The sequence below is a fragment of the Misgurnus anguillicaudatus genome, chromosome 10 (assembly GCF_027580225.2).
Source record: "Misgurnus anguillicaudatus chromosome 10, ASM2758022v2, whole genome shotgun sequence".
Lineage (NCBI taxonomy): Eukaryota > Metazoa > Chordata > Actinopteri > Cypriniformes > Cobitidae > Misgurnus > Misgurnus anguillicaudatus.
This window is the reverse complement of record NC_073346.2, coordinates 35,589,796-35,604,227: the sequence shown is the minus strand read 5'-3', so window position 1 is coordinate 35,604,227 and position 14,432 is coordinate 35,589,796. Positions and strand designations below refer to the sequence as shown.

The 14,432-nt window shown below is 40.3% G+C and overlaps 1 protein-coding gene across 12 annotated transcripts in view; it reads right to left on the bottom strand.

Moving 5' to 3' along the window:
- syngap1b (synaptic Ras GTPase activating protein 1b) overlaps positions 1-14,028 on the bottom strand; it is a 198,908-nt gene extending 184,880 nt beyond the window's left edge. For 9 of the 12 annotated variants that reach the window (XM_055211184.2, XM_055211194.2, XM_055211185.2 and 6 more), the window contains exon 1: positions 13,712-14,027. In XM_055211184.2, the coding sequence (XP_055067159.1) occupies positions 13,712-13,733 (22 nt within the window). In that variant the 5' untranslated portion in view covers positions 13,734-14,027. Of the gene's footprint in view, positions 1-13,711 lie in introns of all 12 variants that reach the window. The other 3 variants (XM_055211187.2, XM_055211189.2, XM_055211197.2) reach the window with 2 other exon arrangements.
- Positions 14,029-14,432: the final 404 nt, after the last annotated feature.

Here is a 14,432-nt window from a genome sequence, read left to right as displayed (position 1 = left end):
CTACCGTCAGCAAACATGGGGTTGGAAAATGACTCGATGCACACACGCAAGATAGTTTGGGTCGTCTCTGGTCTGTTCTGCAAAAACATTCATTTTAATCTGAGACCGGATACCGCTATTATTATACCCGACCTGTGTCCAAGGCACACATGAAACTGAACCTCGGTACATACTTATCGACCGTTAAAACAATACGTAATGTATAGAATTAATATGGTTAGTGATAGTACTACAGTAAATCCGCCATGTTGATACATTGTTTGACATTAGTTGTCATTTTTTTAATATCTCCTCCTTCGTTGGGTGACTCCTCTCTCGGAGGCTCACAAGATAGTAAAGTGTCCTTTGAAAGCACACTTCAATATCTTTGCCGGAAGTAGTAGCAGGGCTCGAAATTGCGACCATTTTGGTCGCATATGCGACCGAAATTTAATCTGTGCGACCTTAAAATATATTTGGGAGCATTTGTGCGACTGCCCATTTAGTTGTGACGCGAGTTGATTGTGATCCTGCGTGCTGGCGCTGTCCCAGGTTCAGTGTTCTGTCCAACGATACATAACCAATCAAATTTCACCATTAAGTTCTTGCGTTTAATGAAGACCGCAGATTGGCTAATATGAGCGTCAGTCATTCCTTGTTTCAGTGAAGCGCGGAAATGTGAAAAGACGAACGCGTCGCGAGCATGACGAGAGCGAGACGATTACAGCCAAGGTTATTACTGTTTCTTTGACGACGATCGGGATTCAAATGTAACTCCACCACCGGAAAATACGAGTTGACGTTAAACCTTTCAGAGAGAGTGGCTTAAAGATTTCGAGTGTCTATGAAAATGTAACTGTTTACTGTAAATCCTGTAAAACGGTGTTAATGGCGGAATCAAAACATTTTAAGCGCCAGACGTAACAGTTACCTTGCTTAAACATGGCGAAAGTGCCAAAAACACAAGACGTGTCATGACAAATGTGTTTATTATTGATGGAGACACCGACCTGTCTGTCAGTGTGTTTAATGGTGTATGTGCGCATGCGCTGGTGAATGGACATTTGACAAACATCCTTGGTCCATGTTGCTGTGGAATACGACAATGCTGATGGTATGTTTTTGTTGTATTTTTTAAAACATTGCCTATTTAGTAGTAAAAGCATCCTGGTAATGCAGTTATCAATACCAATATATATTAGCCTTCTATATTAGGGTCACTTTTGTAATGTCACAATTAATCAGTGTTTTACGTGTTTGCTAGATTTTCTATGTAATCTTAATCATGTTACCTGTAATTGTTAAATTATTATTGCTGCTATACTATTTCAACAGCATTTGGGTATTAATTTAGGAATTTATGCAGCAAAAAAGCATAAAATAGAAGACCAACTTTTAAATGCTGGCCATAGGACGTGTAAAGCCTGGTGGTGGTGTTTTATTTTTAATAAAATAAATCTATTATTATTTACATTGTAGTTGTGGTACTTTTTAATTTTTGGATGGATGCGCCTACATTTTTGCTGGTGCTCCTAATTCTTTAAAGTTGGGAGCACCAGTGCTACCAAATAAAAAAGTTAATTTTGAGCCCTGAGTAGGTCATCTGGGTACTTTTCACCTGCTGGTTTTTGGATTCTTTGAATTCTGACATACTACTCCCCTCGCATACTAATTTTAGCCTACTATATAGTATGGAAGTAGGCAATTTCGGACGCAAAGTACATGTTTTAGACCTTAGCCTGCAGTGAAAAATACACTATTAGAAACAACAGTTTGAGACTGCTTAACTTTTACAGGTTTACCTTTCAAACTTTTACAGCTTGGACTTTGTGCTGGCTCAGGCCCGAGACATACTCATGTATATACATGAAGACACTTTTTAGCTACGGAAGCTTGATTTCACGTGTTCTTGAGGCCAAAAATGTCAGAGAGCAACTCGTAACACCACAAGCACGTGTTGCATTGTCAGCATTGCTGTGAGGAGATCTATGGTGGACATCTTCTACCGTCTGATCAACTATTCTCATGATAAAGCTGCATTTTCAGGAGAATCTTGCCCAGTTATATCTAAAAAATGTTAACAGCTTCTTCAACACTGTGATGCTATCTTTCTTTAAAAAGATGGACAATGCCTGTGGTATAAAAACTCTAAATTTAATTCACACTGATGGAAATCTTAAGTAAAAAATCTACCATAATGTGGTCTGGTTTTTGGTTCTTATCCACTGACTTTGGATTGCACATTGCTAGGTGCCATTGTAAAAATTTAATATTATTCTGTATTAATTCTTAAGCAGTTATTTCATAAGCTGCTACATCAGCATCTTTTTGACTCTGAGGACAAGTCTCCTCTCCAGGATAGAAAATTGTATTTTTGTGACAGTCATATAGTACATAGGTTTTTAAGCTTTATGATGCCAAGGACCCCAAAATATGATGAATCTTTTGTGAGGGACTCCCTTCCTAAATATATATAGCTATTAACATATTTTTATGTATAACGTAAATATAATTGGCTACACTTACAGTAAAGATGGATGTATAAACCTGAAGACAAACTTTTTTAATTCAAATTTATTTGTACTGTAGCAACTTTGACAATAAATCTAGTTTCATAGCAGCTTTACAAGGAAATTTGCCTATATGAACCCCAGTAAGATAAAGATGACTCTAATAAAAAAAAGATACAAAGCAAATATAATTTATTCTACAATGTATGTAGCAAGAAGTGAGAGATAAATACTTAATAAATCATCTTTTCAATTTTTTCTGTCTTTTTACTCCGAAGTGTTCTAACTCTAACCCCTTAAAACCTCCCCGGACCCCAGTTTGAAAACCCCTGATATAGTGAACCTACATTAGCTACATTAGCAACCAAATAATCTGTTTGTAATCGGATTGATGGCTGAATCGGATTGAAAAGCCTTCATGTAAACACATTAATCAATACGATTGAGGTCGTTTGGATGCAGTGCAGTCCAATCTGTGATCTGATCATCAGGAGAAAAGTACGTAATATATAAACGTGTGAAGCGTTATATACACAAGGTAAAATACCTTGTGCACATGTGCAGAAGAATTGTGCTTAAGTTCACGTTCACCTCATATTTACGTATCACATGATTCTCGTCACAGAAGCATGAAAGAGCAAGGCGATGGCAACACGCATTATTAAGGTAATGTTCCCCATGCTGCTTTGCGCGCAAATGTATTCACGCTGCAAGTCTAGCATGGAAACCATGGACCAATTTTTCCCCTGAAATAGGGAACCAATCACAGAACGGGGAGTTGTCATAGTGCCACTAAGTTGTGTTGCTTTTCAATATCAATATACAGCTACCAGTTTATTTGCATAGCTTTCTGCTGTGTGCACACGTACCTGATAAAAGTTGTTGACGCTTGAATTTATGTCACTCTACATCCGTCATCTGGTATAATTGAAACGATTGGCTATGAGCTACATACAGACGCATTTGATAGACAGCGCCCAATAAACGGCTCTGGGCATTCATAAACCACGCCTCAAATACGAGAAAATTAGCGTATGGTTCCCAGACCACGTCTTATTCTTTATGAGACTGGTCTGGTGTTAGCCAGGCTGGTCAGGCGCTGTAAATTCATAACATTACATAAAGCAATAAAATAGCGTTGTGCATTTTGAAAATTGTGTTTTTATTGCCTATATCTGAAAACTTATTAAAAACAGCTTTCTTCAACTCAACTATGATTTTTACATTTATCCAGAGATAAAGCATGAACTCGAAGACAGATGCTGTGTGCATCGTGGTGTTGCCAAGTCCTATGCAGTTTAGATTATTTTTTTTCTGCGGGTTAAAGGATTTTGTTTATTAGTTATTGGTATTTGGGCTGTGAATAGTCCCTGGGATGCTTTTGGCCTAATTTTGAATGTCCATTGGGCTGGTTTTGATTTATGAATCTGGCAACCGTTTGGTTCCAATTATATAAAATGTACATGTAAACGAGTGTGAATCAAAAAAAGCTTTTTTTGCCAGAGACACAAGGCACTTGAAGCTACCTAACAATAAAATGAAAGAGTAAAATGCAAAAATTAAAAATATTATATTATAAAGAGACATGGTATAGTGCGATAACAGGCATAGTGCAATGACATCATTTTGCAATGCACTGATAGCAAAAACAGATTCTTTGAAATTTAGTGACTGGGAATACACAAATAAAGGCTTCTAGGTAATCTGTCGTAAAGAAAGACATCACTCACAGTCCCACAAACTATGTTTTAACATTTTCTAAACAATATGGCCCTTATCTATGCAAAGGTGTCTGGGTGATTCTCACGAAACCATTGAAACACCACGGCACTTAATGATTTTAGCTTTAAAATGTGTAATATAGTAACATTAAAAAGCATCAGAATTAACACAATACTGTGTTCTACCTTGCTCAATGTGTGATTTCAACATAAGAATTTATAATTGTAAATTTTATCTCATTTTCTGCTGAAATTCTCATTACCGCAATGTGTCCGGCTGTGTCTGAACATGCGTTATGTTGTAATTTAATCAAATTAACACAAAAATATTACAAAAAAAAATAAATAAATGGATATTTTGCTAGAATACTTTAGATGACAGAAAAAATATTTACTGAATATTCATGTATAATATGTCACGGTCCTGTCGGACATCCGTGCTAGATTAGGTCTGAGTGCATCTGACAGGACCGTGGCAGTATCATGTTCTGTGTGGGGACATGTGGGATCACATTCTGTGTGTGGCTGCCACATGTTCCCGGTGTCTTGTTGCTGTCGTGATCTTGCCAGACCTTAGTATAGATCAGGTCTATGTTCTGTGGGCAAGGTCAGGGCAGCAGTGTGTGTACGTGGGAACACGTGTGTTCACATCATATCTGTGTGACACGTGTTCCCAGTGTTTTGTGGCTGTCATGGTCCTGCCTGACCTTGGTTATTATCCAGAGGGCAGGACCAGGGCAGCATTGTTTTATGTGGGAATACGTGTTGTTTCACATCATGTATGTGTAACACGTGTTCCCAGTGTCTTGTCACTTTTACCCTACTCCCTTATGTAATCATGTCTTAAGTGATTAATTATGTTCACCTGTTCCCCATTGATGTGCTGTCTATATAATGCCCTTGTGTTCTCTGTGTGGTGTGCGTGCGTTGTTGTAGATTCTGTGTTGATGTTCACCAAGTCCTATCCGAGTTCTTCTCGTGTTTTGTTTTATTTGTGTTCCAGCACAGTGTTTTTGTTCCCGTCTGTTTTTACCCCCTCGTGGGTGTTTCAGTTTTTTGTAAATAAATCATTGTTATATTTTCTTACATCTTCTGCATTTGGGTTCTCTATTATTTTTCACAATCCGGTTTATACGAACCGTGACATAACGCACGCACCCAACTGAACCCAGCAGGGATGTTTGCTGGCAGCCGCCTGGCGATACGGGGAAGGAGATCCCGCCCCGCATACGAGTCGGGTTACGAGTGTTATGACCCACTCGTATGCGGGCCCGAAGGTAATGCCAGGCGGCGACCGATCGAATCGGTTGGATCCCGCCAGACTCAGTCCAAGATGAGGGACATGATGACCGGGGCTGTCAGGATGGGGAGATCGACTCCCATCTCCCCGGTGCTGGATACTACTCCCGGGGCCAGTCTCGGACCGGTACTCCCTGCGTCAAAAGGGAGGAGGAGAAGGACGAAGAGGGCCTCGGAACCGGCGCAACCAGAGACTCGTTATTCGCCGACACACCCGGAGACACGTCACCCGCCGGTGCAGCCGGAGACACGTCACCCGCCGGTGCAGCCGGAGACACGTCACCCGCCGGTGCAGCCGGAGACACGTCACCCGCCGGTGCAGCCGGAGACACGTCACCCGCCGGTGCAGCCGGAGACACGTCACCCGCCGGTGCAGCCGGAGACACGTCACCCGCCGGTGCAGCCGGAGACACGTCACCCGCCGGTGCAGCCGGAGACACGTCACCCGCCGGTGCAGCCGGAGACACGTCACCCGCCGGTGCAGCCGGAGACACGTCACCCGCCGGTGCAGCCGGAGACACGTCACCCGCCGGTGCAGCCGGAGACACGTCACCCGCCGGTGCAGCCGGAGAGACGTCACCCGCCGGTGCAGCCGGGGACACGTCACCCGCCGGTGCAGCCGGGGACACGTCACCCGCCGGTGCAGCCGGGGACTCGTCACCCGCCGGTGCAGCCGGGGACACGTCATCTGCCGGTGCAGCCGGAGACACGTCATCCGCCGATGCAGCCGGAGACACGTCACCAGCCGGCGCAGCCGGAGACACGTCATCCGCCGGCGCAGCCGGGGACACGTCATCAGTCGGCTTTTCAGCCACAGGACGTTAAAAATCATGTTCCCCATGGACATTTTGTTTCCCCTGTTTTTGCCCCCCCACCCCTTCATCATGTATTGTTTTTGTTACATCACCCCAATCCGTTTGTTACTTATGTTTGTTTACCCTTGTTGTTTGTGGTATTGTTGTCGTGGGTGTCTTCTGTTGTGAAGTCCATCGTTCCTCGTGTTTAATGTTTTTGTTTGTTTTTGTTTGTGACGTCTTGTATCCGTCTTTTAAGTGGGGGGTACTGTCACGGTCCTGTCGGACATCCGTGCTAGATTAGGTCTGAGTGCATCTGACAGGACCGTGGCAGTATCATGTTCTGTGTGGGGACATGTGGGATCACATTCTGTGTGTGGCTGCCACATGTTCCCGGTGTCTTGTTGCTGTCGTGATCTTGCCAGACCTTAGTATAGATCAGGTCTATGTTCTGTGGGCAAGGTCAGGGCAGCAGTGTGTGTACGTGGGAACACGTGTGTTCACATCATATCTGTGTGACACGTGTTCCCAGTGTTTTGTGGCTGTCATGGTCCTGCCTGACCTTGGTTATTATCCAGAGGGCAGGACCAGGGCAGCATTGTTTTATGTGGGAATACGTGTTGTTTCACATCATGTATGTGTAACACGTGTTCCCAGTGTCTTGTCACTTTTACCCTACTCCCTTATGTAATCATGTCTTAAGTGATTAATTATGTTCACCTGTTCCCCATTGATGTGCTGTCTATATAATGCCCTTGTGTTCTCTGTGTGGTGTGCGTGCGTTGTTGTAGATTCTGTGTTGATGTTCACCAGTTCCTATCCGAGTTCTTCTCGTGTTTTGTTTTATTTGTGTTCCAGCACAGTGTTTTTGTTCTCTTCTGTTTTTACCCCCTCGTGGGTGTTTCAGTTTTTTGTAAATAAATCATTGTTATATTTTCTTACATCTTCTGCATTTGGGTTCTCTATTATTTTTCACAATCCGGTTTATACGAACCGTGACATAATAATAATAATGAAGAAAAATTAGGAAAATGATGTGTCCATGCCTGATGTTCTCATCCTCCGCAACACTTTTTGAGAACAGTTTAAGCACACATACAGAATTTGAATAAAGTTTGATTTTGAGTGACCAAGCACATGGACCAGTTACTTCAAGATGGCTACCAGGTAAGATCATTTTTTTACAGTTAATTTGAAATATTGTCTTGTCAGAATGCTTACACGATATTTTGATATCATTACCGCAACAGATGCTTATTAAATGTTAATTTAATTAATAGAAGCATAATACTTTGATTTTAAATGCATGTGCAGAATCTCCAAATTATGTTCTTTCAGGTTTGTCATGTCATTTTGAAAATATGTCAGTGTTGATGTTTTCTGACTGTTGCGGTAATGAGATATTTTAGGACTAATTTTTTTAATTATGTTACAAAAAGTGTTAAATGATAAGTAAAAGTTTTTAAATTCATGTTCCCATTTACTCCAGACTTTGTTTTTCAATGTCTGGTGGGAAAAAAAGTAAATTTAAGCAATTTTTACATTTTCATGCTTGACATTTTTAAAACCAAGTTTTCGTGAGAATCACCCGTCTATAAGTTGTTCTTCAGTAAGTAGGTTATGGTTGCTAGACTCTTTTGGACCAGTCAAAGAATCCCATCCCTGTTTCTCTATTACAATCCCTTGATATAGTTTGTATCATGAATTTAAGTCTATGCAGGTTTTTTTTCCCCCACCTCTTTTATTATCCACCAAGCACTTAATGACTTAGAAAAGTAATTGCAAACCTCTTCTTGACAAGTCACACGATTTGTGGTACCATTTATGTCCGCTGTACAAATGTCACAGGACCAGCACAGCGGTGTTTAATAGGGTTAGGGACTCGAAACTTCAACACTACAGTAGTAGCATCGCTTGCCTTAGCGAACATTGCAAATTAGCTTGTTTCATCCTCAACCATTATTCCCATAACTATGTGCAGAACAATGATAAAGTAACATCTCTTTTCACCATGTTAATACATGCAGGCCTAAATGTGATACTTTTACAGCTAAAAATATCAGCAATTTATCACAAAACAGTACAGTTGCTTTTAAGACAAAAGCCAAATATGTTCACCATACAGTACAATCTACTTCTGGGATGACAGACTGATGTAATTTCATTGGTTTCATTAGCAGGGCCTTATTCTGTCTTGGGCATGAATCAGTCATTACAGTTTTTGCCCTAAATGCCCTTCTGCCACACATGAATAGTTAAAACCAATCAAAATTGTGAGATCATCTTTTCTTCAGAGCACCATTAAGTCAAGCTGTAGGCTAAATGACTCTCAAGCATAATTCAATTACTACACAGTCTACTTTATAATAAGAGAACATCTGCTTGATTCGTGAAGGTTTCTTATGTGGTCCTGGTGTGAACATTAAACCCCAGAGTACAGTCAGCTTGATTTATTTTGCACTGCTGGGGTCAAAGTGAGTCAGAAGCTCTTTGCAAAAATCTAGTGAGCTGCCTACAAAGACACCATTTTAAAGGAGTGGTAAACCGGCTGTTTTTGAAGGTTTGACTGTGTAATCATGCTTCGCTTAAAAAAAGCTATACATATACAATTATTTGCTGTTTCCATTCTCCTAGAAAGGTCATGAGTTCCTGGTTCAATGAAGCTCCTCCCTCAGAAATACACTGTCTGACTGTATAGCACTGTTAGTTTTGGCCCTATTTTAACGATATATGCACGGAAGGCGTGTCCCAATCCACTTTTACTAGTTTAACATTAGGAAATTGGTTTATGCGCCTGGCGCACAGTCTAAAAGGGTTGCTCCAAATCACGTAATGAATAATGGGTGTGTTTTGGGCGTAAGATGCACTGAACCACCCCCTTTGTTGGATGTTCCCGGAGGTAGGGTATGTGTCACTAACCCAGAAAGAAGCTCACTTGTAGTCAGATGTTCGTTTGTAGTTTATGAAAAGCGATTTTGCATTGAACTTTGAGCATTGTAACTTTGCAGATATTGTTAATGCTCAAACAGCAGCATTACACACTAACTGAAGTTAATATAGTAAAAACATATTTAAGGACCCCTTCAATAGTTATGCTGACTTTTAATATTCCTATATTTAGCAAAAATCTAAATCTTGCAACAACAAGCAAAAGTATGTCCAAAAAAAAAAATGGGATTATAAGTAAACTTATATTTCATTCTATTAAAATATTATTAATAGAAAATGATTTTAATTCAGACTGTTTTACCCAATTGTGTGTGCTATGCATTTAAAGGGACACTCCACTTTTTTGAAAATATTTTCCAGCTCCCCTAGAGTTAAACATTTGATTTTTACCGTTTTAGAATGTGTGACACCATGTGTGCAGGAGGAGCAATGATATTACGCAGTGCCTGAAAATAGTCCCCTTGGTAACTTTCAATAGCAGAGGACTATTTTCGGGCACTACGTAATATTACTGCGCCTCCTGCAGCAATGTTACGACAGCAAAGTCCTTGATTATTACGCCAGAATGAGAGTATAGTTCCTAGACATATTGGCCTAGACATTTAATTTTCCGTTAGTCTTAGTACACAATGTAACTACAGAAGAGTCAAGTTTTAAATAGGAAAAATCTTGAAACTCTTTGGTTATTTTTTAGCGCAATGCTAATGGTCTAATCAGATTCAATGGATTATGCTAAGCTATGCTAAAAGTGGTACCGCCAGACCTGGAAATCAGCTGAATGGATTCCAAAACGGTAAAAATCTAATGTTTAACTCTAGAGGAGCTGGAAAACGAGCATTTTTTTTTTTTGAAAAAGCTGCTATGACTAGCTGACCTGAAGGAGACCAAGGGGTTTAAATGTGAATGGAGTAAGTTGCATAATAAGTTCTGCACCGCATCTCCAGTGATTATTCATGATGTCTCTGAAAAATCATAGATAGGCTGAGAATGTAGATTAAAAATATAAAGGACAGCTGAACTTGGTTAAACTTCCAATTTGGAACAATACGCATACAACTAGCTAAGTTGCTGGAAAAGTTTACATTTTATTGCTGTCAAATTTTTGAAAGATCATTGAAAGACAACTGCAGACAAAAAGCAAAACTGTATATTCAAATGTATTTTCCTAAATGCGTTTGCAAATTAATTACTGCTTATTAGATTTTCTGTTCAGACATTTTTTTTTAATTAAAGGGCACCTATTTCATTGCTAAAAAACAACGTTATTTTGTGTATTTGGTATAATATACCCGTGTTCGCCTGGTTTATGGTTAAAAAAACACATTATTTTCCACATACGCTACATTATTGTTGCTCCAGATATCCCTGTCTTCCTGAAACACACTGATTTTGTACAAAGCTCATCGATCTGAAAAGCGCTGTGTCCCTGATTGGCCAGCTAACCTGTATGTTGTGATTGGCCTGAATACCTTTGACATCAACTGGAAATGTGACGCTCCTTACCATGTTTGAAAGATTCGCTCACAATGCAATGCTAAGGAGTCCGAAGCGGGAGAAATTAATATAATGTCGGTCTTGTCCACGTCAACAGGCCTAGGAAGTAAACTGTTGCCTACAATCCGTGTGTTTGTTGTAGTTCAAGAAAAGAGATTTACGTTGATGATGATAATCGTCGTTTACTTTGGGGTATGTACCTTTTGCATATTGTTAACAGGTACTAATACACACTTACCGGGGGTTCACACCAGCCGCGTTTGAGGGGTCAAATTCGCGTCTACCGCGTCTAGTTTGCCGCTTGAACATTTTGAGTTTACTCGCTTCATTCACGCGTGAAAGCCACACGTTAAATTCTAGTCATCGAGACGAGAGGAATTCGCGTCATGGGAGGGGCTTCTGTGACTCTGCTCGCTTCCTATAATCACGTCACTACTAGAGCAAGCTCCTGATTGGTTATTGCGGAACGTTTTTCCACCAAAGTTAAAAATTTTGAACCCGTCTACCGCCCACGCTTCATGCCTCATTCGCACCGCAAGACCTTCAGACACGCATCAACGCGTCTTTACATTGACTTAACATTGAAATCACTCGCGCTTGATGCCTCTACTGCGGCTGGTCTGAACGCTAGGGCTGTCACGATTATACAATTTGGCTGATGGTTAATTGATTGATAAATTGTGATGATTATGACGATTAATTGTCTGTTTTATTGCTGTGACATTTAATTCTCATACATTTTTGTTTGTTTATGAAATAATTTTCACAGATTTTTTTGTTGTGATTATTTAAATTAAAGGCGCTCTAAGCGAATCTGTGACGTTACTTTTTGTTAATGATTGAACTGTTTTCAAACAAACGGAGCGTAGCTAACTCCTCCCCCTCCCTATCCCTTCCAATGCTTTCATGAACGCGCCCAACCCCCACCCCCAAATCCTTCTTGTCGTTTATTGGCTGAAATATTTTGTTATGTTTCGTGGTGCTAGGTTTGGCCACTGTGTTGTTATTAGAGATTGCGTTTTTTTACGGTTTGATCAGCGGTCAGGTAGCAAGCAGGTAGTGAGGATATGTTTGCTGTATGTAACAAAAAAAATGTATGGTCTGAAACGCGTGAATTCGCTTAGAGCACCTTTAAATCTTTTGCAAGATTTACTTGGCAGTAAATATTAATACACATAACACATATTTAAAAGTAATCTAAAACTGTCTCGTTTATACAGGCACTGCAGCTCCCCCTTGTGTTTTTTAGAGAGATGTGCAATCATTGCGGTGATTTGAAATCATTGCAGTGAGGTCAAACAATTGCGATTAGACGATTATTTAATCATTGTGACAGCCCTACTGAACGCAGCATTACATACCAAAGGAAATGTGTTAAAAAACATGTTAAAATACAACCTGGTTGGTTAGTCAGAAAAAGAAATTTTTCTGTTGGTCAAAGCATGACTGAATCTTAGGTTACTTAAAGCACGGTACACACTGTCCCTGAAGACAAACGCACACACGCTGTAGATTGTCATGTGAAATGAAACGATACCCAATCAAAAAAAGCGAGCTGATGAAAGATGAATTCATTACAACTACAATCATGGCGCAGCAGGCACAGTCCAAAGTGAGATGTTAAAAAAGCAGTCCATTTCATGCCTTAATTATTTATGCCCGTTGTTCGCCATGTTTGTTTACTGTGAAGTCACGTTTAGCCGCGAGAGACATCGCGAGCTTTCCTATGTATTCAACGGAGGACGCGGGTTGTTTGTGAAGTTAATCTGATGGTGCGTGGTGTCCTGTCATGACGACATAGCGGCACTTCACACTATATGAACAAATGTGTTAAATAGTCAATTTTTTTCATCATGATCGTGGTCTCTAACATTTTGAAAAGATTTTTTAAATCTTTGGGTGTAGCCCTAGCTTTAGTTTACTTTAGTACATCAACATTTATTATCATTCTTCACCAGTAGAAGTCCCTTTAATTTAGGCCCTGCACTTTTAATAGTTAGTTTTCAATGTTAGAAGTGAAGAAAATCAAACAATCTTACTCCCCAAATCCATTAAAAAAGTGTCTTTGATCAAAAAATTGCCTCTCACAAAAATCATTCAGATTCTCACATTTAGACTAGTTACTTATCTGGGCTTTAGCAAGTATGATAGCCTTGTTTCTGTAATCATATCTGGGCAGATAAGTGCACGAAACAACTATCTGTGCTCTCCAGTAAAGCCTGAATGATATTATGTAATATCATTTCTGTTTCAATGCTTTTACCATTGTAGTTGTTGTACAGACCCACCGGCCTCAAAGACAAAAGAGCATGTGATGCTTTCTCTCAGTGTCTCATGGACATTACTTTGAATTATTCAAATGCAAAGCAAAAAATGAGTAAAACACAACACTAAGATCAAACTACGAAACGCCACGTGCAAAGTCAAATAAGTGGCACCTAATAATACATACATCTATATATTGTATGGCCAGCTAGCCACTCTCTGATATATAGACCAACAATACACTGTTTGAAAACTATTGATTGACTGCAAAAACTACAGATGTACCTGTTATGGAGCCAAAATGCAACGTTGCAATAGGTTAGAAATTGGTTAAATCTCATCTCAATTCATCTCCCAGTCAACTACTACTCTATAACAAAAATACAGATACACAGACACAAAAACTATCTATCCTCATGTAAGGTTACTTCAGTCCAATACTTCATACACACAATTCAACATGATTTTCTGATCAGTGAGTTTTTACATGCAGTGGAATGCAGATTGTAAAATGTCACGAGGGGGCAGATAGGTCTCTATCTCTCTCGAACATACCGAAACTGCCTGACTTGATGGGAGTGATAAAATGACAGCAGTCCACCTGCATCACACGGAGATCAGCATCAGTGGTACTCTAGCGCAGAAGGATGCTATGGGAGGAACACTGGGGATGCAGCAGAAATCCATCAGTGCTTCTTACCTTGAAAGGGAACATATGACATGTTCCCACGGCATTGAAGGTGCTCTCCGTGTCTATTTAGTATCTCGGCATGCAAAGATATCCTTCAGCAGTCACGGGAGGTAGAGATCTCTTCTGCTCACAGACTGCGTCGACGCTGGAGCGATATTCCCGTAATGCAAATGGAAAAATAAGATAGACAAAAATCATCGTCCGTGATCGACAAGAGCCATTGGAATGATCGGAGCCCAGCGCGTGAAATTGCGTTCACATTATATATCACACACGCGCAAAACAAGAGTGATGAAGAGAACGATGAGATGAGAGAGAGAGAGAGAGAGAGAGAGAGAGAGAGAGAGAGAGAGAGAGAGAGAGAGAGAGAGAGAGAGAGTAGGGGGCGTTGAAGTGCGCGTGAATGTGCGTGCGTGTTTCCAGTGTAGTTCAATCTAAATGCACACTGTGTGTGCATCTGTAAACGTGATGTTGTGTTAAAATCCCACGTAAATTGTGAAATACACCCCTGCAGATTCGCGTGACAATGTAAGCTCACGGCAAACTCCTCATACCAGTTAAAATTGTGGTAGTACGTGCCATCTTTTGGACATGCGGTGTACTTTGGTAGTACTATTAATAGCAAGCAGTACCATATATTTGGTGAAAGGGTGCTTAAGTTACATAATGACTACAATTGAGTAAAACCTCAACTGTATAAAACGTGCTACCTTATTTACTATTTTTAAAA